The sequence below is a fragment of the Bos grunniens genome, chromosome 9, assembly GCF_055505025.1.
Source record: "Bos grunniens cultivar Pamir isolate PY7600 chromosome 9, Bosgru_T2T1.0, whole genome shotgun sequence".
Lineage (NCBI taxonomy): Eukaryota > Metazoa > Chordata > Mammalia > Artiodactyla > Bovidae > Bos > Bos grunniens.
In genome coordinates, this window is record NC_141173.1 from 61,011,843 (window position 1) to 61,024,688 (window position 12,846).

The 12,846-nt window shown below is 42.2% G+C and overlaps 1 protein-coding gene across 3 annotated transcripts in view; it reads left to right on the forward strand.

Annotated features, from left to right (window-relative positions):
• The window catches only part of BACH2 (BACH transcriptional regulator 2), a 386,540-nt gene that overhangs the window by 93,135 nt on the left and 280,559 nt on the right, over nt 1-12,846 (forward strand). For all 3 annotated transcript variants that reach the window (XR_015133130.1, XM_086317709.1, XM_086317710.1), the window contains exon 2: nt 2,156-2,268. Coding sequence is in view for 1 of the 3 variants with exons in the window: in XM_086317709.1 (XP_086173835.1) it covers nt 2,260-2,268 (9 nt within the window). In the remaining 2 variants the exon portion in view is untranslated. The remainder of the gene's footprint in view (nt 1-2,155; nt 2,269-12,846) is intronic.

Genomic DNA, 12,846 nt, shown 5'->3' on the forward strand with positions numbered 1-12,846 from the left:
AAAATTAGTTTACTGCAAGCTATGTAAGCAAGTTCTCAGGGCATGGGGATAGGGGGATGATTGGAACTGGGTGGGGTTTCCTTGGGGAAATTATGCTCAAGAATCCTTGTCTGTTTGTTATTATCTTCTTGTGCCCACCTTTCCTGTGTTGATACCAGTGTGTCCCTTTGAATGGAATTGTGACATCAGTCATCTCTGCCAGGTTTTTGAACAAACTTCCCAGTTAATTGTTGGGCCATAGTTTTTAAATGGATCAAGTACATATGTCAAAAAGGAAATAACATGTCTAGATTTCTCCTTTAAAACCCTGAAATTCATTAACATCTGCTTCTAGAAATTCAGAGAGTATAAATTACATGCAGAATTTTCTTTCAGTCACTTTTAAGCTTGGTTAGAATTAGATAGTGAATTTTCTTGGCTTTGAAGCAGTGATTACCCAGATCTCATGTACAGATGAGGGTGTTTTTGGATGTATTTAGGCTACAGAGGCAGAATTCCAGGGTCTCTCCATGTTGTACATCATTGTTAAAATATGTTATTGCTATGACTGAATGTAATATTTTCTTTGGAATTTATGTGTCTCAAATAGCCAAGGAGTGATCAGCAGTCTCCTCTCCCTGTCTTCTGATTTATAATAACATTGTGTTTGCAAAATGATAATCTGCGTGGAGTAAGGGTTTATCTTTTGAAAACATATATTGCAAAATCACTTCCTTAGTGAAAGATGTTAAAATGGAGAATACAGCCTTGGACTTAAGTGCCTTCGACTCAGTCAGCAGACATGCCTGATGTTGTTCTCCAATAGACGAAGGCTGTCTGCTAAAAACTAAAGGTGATGCTGGGCCAGTGGGATTCTGCGTACGTCTCCCTTTTCCTCTTGAATATTTTGTACACTGTTGTTATAATTAAAAATAATATATTTTTAAGACACTGCAGTTCTGCTTGAACCTCGAATTCCAGGCTTTATGGAAAGATTCAGATACATAAATCCTTCCTAGCTGCAACCTGAAAACATACAGAAATAAGGTGATTATAAGGCACCTTACGATGTTTTGTTCTCCTTTCAAATCCTCCCAGAAACATCTTTCAAAGGAAAAGGCTACCGATCCAATTAAGTGGTTGAATGTATTTTCTTTCTTTATTTTTCCTTAATATTTGACAAATTAAGAATCCTGGAACTGAACAAGGACCATTGTGTTCTAAAATGTAATTCAAATGAATCGAAAAACCTACCTAAAGAACCAACAATGTGGATAAAAACATGGACCCTATTTCCCATTTGAGGGGATGTTGGGTCATCTGCTTCATTTGGCCCATGGAAAGTAGAACTCCTTCTGGTACACTGCCTCTCAAAAAGCTCCATGGAAGGCTCTAGCTATTAAGTCCTGACAGTGGTACAGTCAGGCTCCAGCAAATGCTGGTCTGTTTCTTGATTGGTTAGTCTGTTGTTTGTTTTTTCTTTTTTACCACATCATGCAGCATGTGAGATCTTAGTTCCCTGACCAGGGATCGAACCCATGCCCCCTTCAGTGAAAGTGCAGAATGTTAACCACTGGGCCACCAGGGAAGTCTCAACTAGTCTGTTCTTTTATTCCTTGTGGACTGCATGGTATTGAGATTTGGCACATTTGCTTCTCATATACTAGAGCCTTTCCCTTCCCAAGGAGACTAGAGGCTGTACTAGAAGCCCTTATGTAACTGACCTCTCTGGTTTACTGGTCACTGTATCCTCAGTACTCAGTGCATAGTACGTACTCAAAAAATAGTCATTGAATGAATGAGTGTTCTTCTCCCTGTGCATCCACAGTCACTCAGAGCATGTGATATCCAACTTTTCCTTGGACATTGGTGTGCCCAGTGTCTGCAGCCTCAAGACTCTTGAGTAGACTCTCTAGACCTGCACCGTCCATTATGGTAATCACTGACCACACATGGTTATTTACATTGAGTTTTAATTAAAATTACACAGAATTTAAAATTCAGCCCTCAGTTGCACTGGCCATAATTCAAGTACTCAGTAGCAACAAGTACTCAGTAGCAACGTATGGCTAGTGGGTACCATGTTGAATGGAAGAGGCGTGGAGCCTTGCCATCATGGCAAAAAGTTCCCCTGGACACAGGACTGCTCTGAAAGATCTTTTCTTTGTGATTGCAGTGCAGCTGTCTGCTTCAGGAAGTGAGGTCAACAGGAGCAAGGAGAATCTTTAAGAGCTGCCTCGCATTGTGACATGTCTGATTCCTTGCTGCAGTCCCTACAGCATGAACAAGGTAAGAGGCACTTTGGGGACTGATCCTTTGTGTCTTCTTTATGCTACCATGGATTTCCCTGGGTACGTCATGTCGTTCTGTGATGTGAGGAGGTTGTGTCTCCTGCCAGAAGCATTATGGAGGTTGGCAAGCAGCGTTGACAGGCAGGGTCACAGGCTGCTGCTGGTGTACTGTTCTAGAGGTGTCAACTGTGTTTCTCGGAGGCCTCTGAGCAGCTGGACTGTCAGTTGTTAGTATAATTGTCTTGGCATGGATATTGGAAGACTGAGGCTCTAGGGCCAAGCTGTCTGGGTTTAAATATCAGCTAGCTTTGAGGACCTTGGGAAAGTGGCTTAATGGCTCTGTGCCTCAATTTCCCCATCTGTAAAATGCTGGTGATAATGGTATGTAACTCGCAGGGTTGTTTTAAGGATGAAATGAGTTGATATGTGTCCCAGTGTTTAATACAGCCCCTGTCTACACTGTAAGCATTTGATTAGTTTTTTGCTGTTGTTGTTTTTGGTGTTGGGGACACTGTTGTCCCTCAGATATTGTTGCCAGCAAGCCTTAGGTGCAGGTGGCGCCAGTGGTAAAGAACCCACCTGCCAGTGCAGGAGACTTAAGAGACATGAGTTCGATCCCTGGGTTCGGAAGACCCCCGGGAGGAGGGCATGGTATCCCACTCCAGTATTCTTGCCTGGAGAATCTATGGACAGAGGAGCCTGGCAGGCTACAGTCCATGGGGTTGCACAGAGTCAGACATGACTGAAGTGACTTGGCATGGCCTGGCAACATTTGCATTTATTCCTTGATTGATTACTCAGCATGCAGTGATTGATTTCCAGATGGGCACTTGGGGGACAAATGATGAATGGGGCTGAGGTCCTGCCTTTAGCAGGTGACAGACAATTTAGGGGCCCTGTGACCGGTGTGAGGTGGGTACCAGAAGCTGGAGAAGCACAGAAGAAACATCTCTCTTTGAGGAATCTGGAAAGGAGCGTATAGATGGTGACGTCTCGAGTTGGATTCTGTATGCTACACAGTCATTTCTTGGGCACAGAAGTATGGCAGGGCATTCCAGGTAAAGGAAACTGCCTGTGTAGAGGTGCAGAAGCTTATGAGAAAGTCTGCCATGCTTAGAGAACAATAGAGTTTGTATGGCTGGAGTAGGATTTCTCAACCGTGACACTACTGATGTTTGGATCAGGAAGTCCTTTGTTGGGTGAGGCTGTCTTCTGTGTTGGAGGTGTTAGATCTTCCTCCACTTCAGTGTGACAATGAAAAATGTCCCAACACATTGGCCAGTGTCCCTTTAGGGAACAAAAAAGGCCTGCTTGAGAACACCTGCCCTGGTGGAAGATGGCAGACAGGAGCCCAGAGAAGGAGGGACGGATTGCATTCTGAGAGCCCCTGAAGGATTTAAAACAGGGGAGAGACAGTTCCAGAGACTGCAACAAGAGGTAACCATGGGTTGTGATGGGTTGGACAGCGCTTTTAGGTGATTTGGTCTTAAAAACCTACTATGGGACTCCTAAACTTTAGAAAGCCCATGTAACTTGTTGAGGTTCTTTTGCTAAGATCCCTTTTCCAGGGGCAGTTTTTCTCATGGCCATTGTTTGGCCTTTTTATGGGCATGGTTGCTTTACCCCATCAGAAGAGACCAGAAAAAAGTAAGCCATTGTTTTGGGGTTTTTTTTGGCCACGTTGTGAAGCATGTGGAATTTTAGTTCCCTGACCCCTTCCCTAGAAGCGCAGTCTTAACCACTGGACCATCAGGGAAGTCCCAATGCATATATATATATTTTTTTTTTTTGAGAGATTTTCATTTGACTGAGCCAAGCCAAAGAGAAAGAAAACTTTGCTGACCTTTCCCCACTTTGGGTTCAATGCTTTAACCTTTTTTTTAATGCATATATTTTTTTAATTGAAGTATAGTTGCTGGGATAGTTGGATGGCATCACTGACTCCATTGAGTGAGAAAACTCAGATAGTGAAGGACAGGAAAGCCTGGAGCGCTGCAGTTTGTGGGGTCACAGAGTTGGACATGACTGAGCAACAGCAACAGTAGTTGCTGGACAATATTATACGAGTGACAGGTGTACAATATAGTGATTCACAACTTTTAAAGGTTATGCTCCATTTATAGTTATTATAAAATACTGGCTATATTCCCCGCATTGTGTAATCTATCCTTGTAGCTTATTTTATACCTAATAGTTCATATCTCTTACTCCCCTACCCCTGTATGGCCCCTCCCCCTTCCTTCTCCCTACTGGTAGCCACTAATTTATTAGTTCTCTATGAGTCCCTTTCTTTTTTGTTATATTTGTTTTTGTTGTATTTTTTTAGATTCCACATACAAGTGAAATCATACAATATTTGTCTTTCTCTGACTTATTTCACATAATGCCCCCTGACAGTCTTTGAGGAGTGGGCTTTGGAATCCTGGAAGATGGGCAGGTATTCTTCCCCAAGGTCAAGATTGGAAGTGGGGGAGGGAAGGAGATTCATCATGGTGGTCATTGCAGACCTTGGCTTCTATCATTGACAGTTTGATGTAGTGAAAAGCTAAGACAACTCTTGGGAAATCTCAGATTGGCAAGCACAGTCTGCTGTGACAGCCCTGCCCTGAGTTTCTCCGGGGCGACGCAAGACCTGATGTCATGGTTTGGCTCTTGACACACAGCTGGGAACCAGACTCAGAAATTTCAGAAGTCTCGGTGGGTGTGTCGGCTGCTTGGGAGGTTATGTTCTTGCCTGAATGACCCAGTGAATGTTTTATTTTATGTTATTGCAAGTCAAAGTGGTGATTAAGCATGATGTGTAACCTTCATCGGTCAGCATTTTTCTTATAATTTTCTTGGCATAAGACAAAAAAATAGGTCACCCCCTGGGGAGGAAACAGACCTTGGCACAAATAAAACTAGACAGTCACCTCATCAGTTAGGATATATAAGTTAGAACACTGGAAATATTTTTGAGGGTATGACTGATTTTCTAAGTAGAACTGTTCCTAGAAACTTGGAAACATCTGAGTTGTACATTTTCCACTTCCTTGGACATACCCAGTAATCACTGTCCTTCCTTCCCAAACCGCAGCTCGCTTCGCGACACTTTACCTAGGGACATGTCTGGACAGAGTGGGGAGGGGAGCTGGGAATCCTAGGGTCCAGGGCTGCTCCTCTGAAACACCACAGCAATTCTGATCACAGTTAGGCACTGACAGCTCCCTTTTGGGTCAGTTGGAGACAGACCCCTCTAGAAAACAGGAATGGCTGCACAGCATCAAGAATTGGCAGTTTGTCTAACTAATCTAACAGGGATAATCTGATAGTGAACCACTGGCAGCCAGGTAGTGCCTTCATTCCTCACACTCTGGAACTTCTCTGTGTGCCTGGGTCTGGAATGCACCTACCTGGAAGCGGTGCATTTCTGGCCCTCAGGTAGCCAGCGCACCGGTAAGTAGCTTAGTGCTGGCAGAAAACAGGGGGTATTCCCAGCCACCACAATGTTCATTGTGAACTTAGGGCCATTGCCGAAGGCTGGTGTACATGGGCTGTGTCAGGTTGATTCAGGGTGGATACCCTCACGGCTTTTCACCTTTTCAGTCTTGTAAACAGAGTTTAATGCTTGTACATTTCTGGGCTTTCTGCTGTAGCCTCACACTTAAGGAAACTGTGTATGTAAACATTTCCCCAGGGTTCTCATGCTCCCTGGGCTTAGGCAGACTTGCAGACTATGTTTCCAACTTTCATATTCTCCTTGGAGCTTTTTGCAAGAGCTGACTTTCCAATCTTTTGTGTTGATCAAAAACTTTATAATTAGGATTTCACTTTAAATTTGTCCAGCGTCTTTACCCTTTCTACTTTCTTGGTTATCCTCTTGTTAATATGTATAAATATATATTATATTTTACTATTATAAATTTTGCTAACCAGAAGGATTATTGTTTTGTGTTTATATTTTTTATCTATAATTTATATTTCTATGTGTTTTTGTATGTGTTGTCATGCTGTCAAGAGAGGATTTTGGCATGTAACTTAGAAAATCGTAGCCAAATGAGAGGTTGGACCGAATGGGATTTTGTGGATGTAAACCGGGCAGAGTGGTGTGCCTTTAGGACATGCCACTATGTAACAGAACCACACTTACAGGAACAAAGTTCTGCTTTTCAAAGAGCTCTCTTCCTAGAAGCAAGCTTGGAATTATGATCCTAAACTCTTTCTCTCACAGTCATCATTCTCATGAAGGCACGTCACATGATGTTCTGTGCCTTGAATTTATGAGGACACTCCATCTGGTTGAAAAATAATTGATTTTTCTGTTATTGCCCAGAATGCTCCTCGCTCTACCCCCACAGTGAAAATGAATCTTCTTAGAACTGTTTCTTCCTTGTTCAGATAAGGCTAACTCTGATTGTTACTGCCTTAGACACACGCTATGGCATCAAATGGAGGAAGGTGGTATCTCTTATCTCTCTTGTTGGGTGGATGCCTCTATTTGGCTTACTCTGCCCAACATAATTTTTTCTCTGAATGTTTTCCAGTCTTCAGCACCATATCCTACTGTGCTAAATTTGAGGCAGTTTCACCTTTACACACAAATCAGTATCTCTACAGTTGATAGAAAAGTAACCCTGAAAATTTCATTTCTGCCTTCATTTAGAGTTTTTCTTACTTTGCCACTCCTTAATAGGAAGCAGTGAGGTGCAGGACTCACACCCTTGGATCTTCCCATGAAACACCTAGGAGACACATTACAACATCAGGTCCTTCGTCCTCCAGCACAGTCATCATGTACACACTGCGTACCATGACCACGCTTGCTATTCACCAGGGAACAAAACAAAGGTCTTGACTGTCCAAAACCTCCGTTCTGGCCAACATGAGGAGTTGTCTCACTCCAGAGTTTAATAAACATGCACCTGACGTTCAAACTTTCTCCATTTGAAACTTCTTCCACCTGAAAAGCAAGTTAATAGAGCTGCTGGACGCAAGATAAGGGATTGGTGAATAGTAAACGTGTAAGATCTCTCTCCTCCCCTTTCTAGGACACGCTGGGTGGTTTTACCCAGTGACCAGTCTTTATTTTATGAGTCTCCACTGTTGTTTTTCTGAAGGCAAATGGCCAAATTCCCTTCCTGGCAGACTTTGGAGAAACATCACACCCTTCAAAAACCAATGACACAGAAAAAAATACAAATACAGCTTCAATCATCTTGGAATAAGGAGGGCCTTATTAATATCTAGTGACAGAAATGATAGAGGAAGAAAATGTATTTATATAAAACCTAAAGATGTTTTTCTATCAGAAGACATTCTGAACTATCCTAACACACAGGAAACTAGCCAGGCAACATATACAACACATATATAACACATGTGTCAGACGGTTAGCTAACTTATGAAAAACTCTTGAGCATTAGGAAGATAAGTGATTCCTCTAATAGAAAATGGGCAAAGAACAGAAAGATAAAGTCAATAAAGGAAGAAATGTGATCAACAAATAATTTACAAGAAAATACCCAATCCCAGAAGTTATCAAAGTAAGACAAATTAAAATGATGAGATGGTATTTTCTACCTATGCAATTCATGAGATTTTATTTCTACCTATACAGTCGAGGAGGATTTATAACAGTTACTCATCAAAGGTATAGATAGGACTGACAGCCCTCTCTCATCCACAGTTAATGAAAGAGCGTGTTTCTCAAGGGGACTTCGTGTGTATCAAAGCCTCCAAAATACACGTACCTTTTAACTCAGAAATTCCATTTCTAGAACTCAATGCAAATTGTCATAGATGTGTGTAAAAATTTAGCTAAGATTTTCATTATATATTATCATAGTAACTTTTAAAAAATAATAACCATGGTATATCCAGACAGTAAAAATGATGAGGGATGGTAGAATATTTAATGATATAAAAAGATGTTCCCAATAAATTGTGAAGAAGGCAAGTTATTAATACATAACAATATATACAATTTGATCATTATTTTTTTTTAAAGATTCACTTCTGCCCACAGCAAGAAGATTGCAGATATACAGCAAAGTACTAAGAGCATTGTCTTCTTTTTGCTTATATGTTCTAAATTTTCTTAAGCAATATGAATTCTTTCCTACTAAAAATAGTATTTTGAAATAAGGCATGCAATTATCTTTAAGGTAGAGACTTCACTGAATATTAAAAATATAAATGATGAAGAAGACTTTGTGGTGGACTTCCCTGGTGGTCCAATGGTTAAGGCTTCACCTTCCAGGGCAAGGGGTGTGAGTTCAAGCTAAGATCCCACATGCCTCAATGCCAAAACACCAAAACATAAAACAGAAGCAATATTCAGTAAAGACTTAAAAAAAAAAATGGTCCACATTAAAAAAAAAAAATGCAAAACAGACTATGAAGATTTTGCCCAGAATTCTGGCAGTGTTTTTCCCGAGGAGAGGTATAAGGTATGCATGTTTCTTATTTAAGAAAATATTTTTCTGTGAGAAGAGACACCTGAGAGCTCTCTCCACTAACCCCTGCCCCGAACACGGTGAAGAAAGGCCAGATGAGGATGACATAGTGAGAAGTGACCATCTACAAGCCAGGAGGAAAGTTCTCACTGGGAACCAATCCTACTGGATTTTGATCAAAGACTTTCAGTCTCCATAACTGTGCAAAAATCAGTGTCTGTTGTTTAAAAAAATTTTTTTTATTTTCAACTTTCTTGCAATTAATATTTATATGTATGATTTACAATCAGAAAAAGCAGGCATTTTACAATAAATACATTTTTAGTTGTTTTGCATTTGAGGTACAAGTGGGTGGAAATATTCCACACATCTGAATGTGGAAGTCATTCTATTTGACATATTACCAGGAAGGAGTATTTTAACGTACCTACATTTTAGAGGCAGTAGTATATTGAGAAATGCTCTAGGAAAGATACTGTCTTTTGAATTCAGTGGCTATTACATCCTCTTATTCATTACATCCTCTTATTCAAGATACTGCTAAAGTGCCAAGTTTCGACCAATGGTTTTCAAGCTGTGGTTTGGGGACCCCTAGGGTGCCCACTTACGGGCCACCTGCAAGGTCAAAACTATTTTCATAATAATACTGAGACATTTTTTGCCCTTTCCACTGTCTCTCAAGTATACAGTACAATTTGAGAGGCTCTGTGACATGCTATGATGTCATCCCCCTGATGGCTGTTGGTATGTTTGCTTGTGTTTTCCTGTTCCAAGAATGTCTCCATTTTAATTTTTAATATGGTAAAGTGTGTGAGTCGCTCAGTCGTGTCCAACTCTTTGTGACACCATGGACTGTAGTCCACCAGGTTCCTCTGTCCAAGGAACCCTCCAGGCAAGAATACTGGGTGGGTTGCCATTTCCTACTCTAGGGAATCGTCCCAACCCAGGGATCGAACCTCTTGCTTTGCAGTCAGATTCTTTACCATCTGAGCTACCAGGAAGCCCCACTTTGACAGAAATAACTGGCCTGAACAAAGGCTCTTTAGGGCCTGCAATCATTTTTAAGCATATCCTCAGGAGTCTAGTCTGTGCCTGTGTCCTGTATTTGGCAGTAGTTACTCCAAGAAGAAGATGGTCCCTGGCCCCTGGTCCAGGAGGGCCCTGGACATTGTAGCACATCTGTTCTCACCTTCTGCATCTTTAAAGAAACATCGTCCTTGTTCTTTATTTTTAAAACTTTACTTTGTAGAATTTCTGAGGCTGCTTGAAACTTTGTTAGCGCAAGGGTGACATGTAAATTGAGTTCTGCTGAATGTGAGGTATATGGGAATGGTGAAATTAGACCTCCAGTCTCTTGCCTTTGTACTGCACTGGGCAAGTCTGAATTTTTAGGATGAAAACAGGAATATAATTTCCTTCTGAGAGGTATAGGAGTGCATATTTAAAATAAACATAACCTGTACAGATGAGCCTATTTGCAAAGCGGAAACAGAGACACAGACATAGAGAACAAATGTATGGACATCAAGAAATGGGGGGTGAGATGAATGGGAGATTGAGATTAACATATATTGGGATTGACATATATGTACTATCGATACTATGTATAAAATAGATAACTAATAAGAACCTACTGTATAGCACAGGGAACTCTATAATCAGTGTTCTGGGGTGACCTAAGTGGGAAGAAAATCCAAAAAAGAGCGGTTATATGTATACATATGGTGAATTCACTTTGTTGTACAGTAGAAACTAACAACATTGTAAAGCAGCTATGTGTGAAAGGGTTAGTCGCTCAGTTGTGTTCAACTCTTTGCGGCCGCATGGACTGTAGCCCACCAGGCTCCTCTGTCCTCAGATTTCTCCAGGCAAGAATACTGAGTAGGTTGCCATTCCCTTCTCCAGAAGATCTTCCCAACCCAGGGATCAAACCCAGGTATCCCACATTGCAGACAGATTCTTTACCATCTGAGCCACCAGGAAAGCCCATAATACTCCAATAAAAATTAATAAAATAAAAAACATAACCTAGTGGATGGTCAGCTTGGCATGAAGTAGGGAGGAGACAAACTTGGAATTAACTGAGTATGTTTATGCTTATCTGTCTTTAAAATGTGTGCATGTCTAGAACTTGTGTTTGTCAGATCATATCAGATCAGTTGCTCAGTCGTGTCTGACTCTTTGCGACCCCATGAATCGCAGCACGCCAGGCCATCACCAAATCCCGGAGTTCACTCAGACTCACGTCCATTTGAGTCAGCGATGCCATCCAGCCATCTCATCCTCTGTCGTCCCCTTCTCCTCCTGCCCCCAATCCCTCCCAGCATCAGAGTCTTTTCCAATGAGTCAACTCTTCGCATGAGGTGGCCAAAGTACTGGAGTTTCAGCTTTAGCATCATTCCTTCCAAAGAAATCCCAGGGCTGATCTCCTTCAGAATGGACTGGTTGGATCTCCTTGCAGTCCAAGGGACTCTCAAGAGTCTTCTCCAACACCACAGTTCAAAAGCATCAATTCTTCGGCGCTCAGCCTTCTTCACAGTCCAACTCTCACATCCATACATGACCACAGGAAAAACCATAGCCTTGACTGGACGGACCTTTGTTGGCAAAGTAATGTCTCTGCTTTTGAATATGCTGTCTAGGTTGGTCATAACTTTCCTTCCAAGGAGTAAGCGTCTTTTAAAACATATGTAAAACAGACCCGCTATTTGAGAGTTGCTTCCTGAATGATGTGGAATTCTCCCCTAGACAATCCTCACTACTGGGGAAGCAACATCAGTGCTTCCTTTTTAGTACCAAGGCTCCTGCTCCTCTCTGCTTCACCAGGAACACAGTTCAGCCTCAGGCGTGGGGCTCACCTCTGCCTCTCAGAGCAGCACATGTTGGGGCAGTGGTCTGTGCCTACTCCTCTGAGCGTGTATCTTTATGGTCTGGGGTGTAAGTTAAAATTTTGAACCTTTCTGTACAGAGAATGTGGCTTCAAAGGAAAGATGCTATATGGGAACTCTGAGACCAAGGTCCCCACTGCAGTGTTACTGGTGGCTTGGCAGTGTCTTGACTCGAGGGTCAGGCTTCAGTAGCCTCACTTACCAGCTCCTCGTCATATCAGAAAAGATGAGGGGCAGTCCAGACAGGGAGGAGGGAAATTAATGCTTCAGACTGGACTCTTGGTTTAAGACCATCCCAGACCCAGAGCAGCAAAAGGAATATGTTTTGACATGGCTGTAATCTAATTTCAAGTCTAAGAAACTGAGCTGTGAATCATGATACAGGCTCATTGAAATGTGGGCACAGCTGCTGTTGTTTAGTCACTAAGTCATGTCTGACTCTTTTGCGACCCCATGAACTCTGGTCCTCTGTCCATGAAATTTCGCGGGGAAGAATACTGGAGTGGGTTGCCATTTCCTTCTCCAGGGAATCTTCCCGACCCAGGGATCGAATCCGCGTCTCCTGTGTTGCAAGCGGATTCCTTACTGTCTGAGCCACCAGGAAAGCCCTTGGCTGCAGCTACTGACCATAGAACTGTTCTCACTTGGAGGAAAGAGGATACTTGGTCTCCTCTTGGTTGTTTTTAGTGGCAGTTCACACACATTGTGAGCATCAGTTTGGGAATCTTACCATCCTTATTTCTTGAGGGTTTAGAGAGATGTGCCTAGGATTTTCTTGATTACAACAGGTTTTGCTTAGTTTTTTTTTTTTTTTTCTTAACTGCCCTACCAGCCTTCATGTCGAGCTGTAATTGAATGTTGACTGAACCACGGGAGTCTTATTCAGCAGCACCGTGTGGAACTAAGCCCATACCAGCCTGTCGCATCATTAGCCGGGTCCTTTGGACATGTGATGTGTGCAGTGAGCTCTTTCTTTGATCCTGGTGGTGACTGGGTCCCTGGTAACAAAGAGGTCAGTGGATCCTGGCCCTGGGCATCGTGCGGAGGAATGCCCTGACATCCTCTTAAGCCCTCGGCTCTGCCCCTTTTCTCCCGGCTTTAATGGAGACAATTAAGTTACATCCTATTTAGTTAATTGGTGATTGGAAACATGACTACTCAGTTGATCTGTGTCTTGTTGTTAGAATATTAATAATCCACTTGCTTTGCCTGATTTTGTGAACACATCTCCACCAGTGCAGTTGCCGTGTAGGA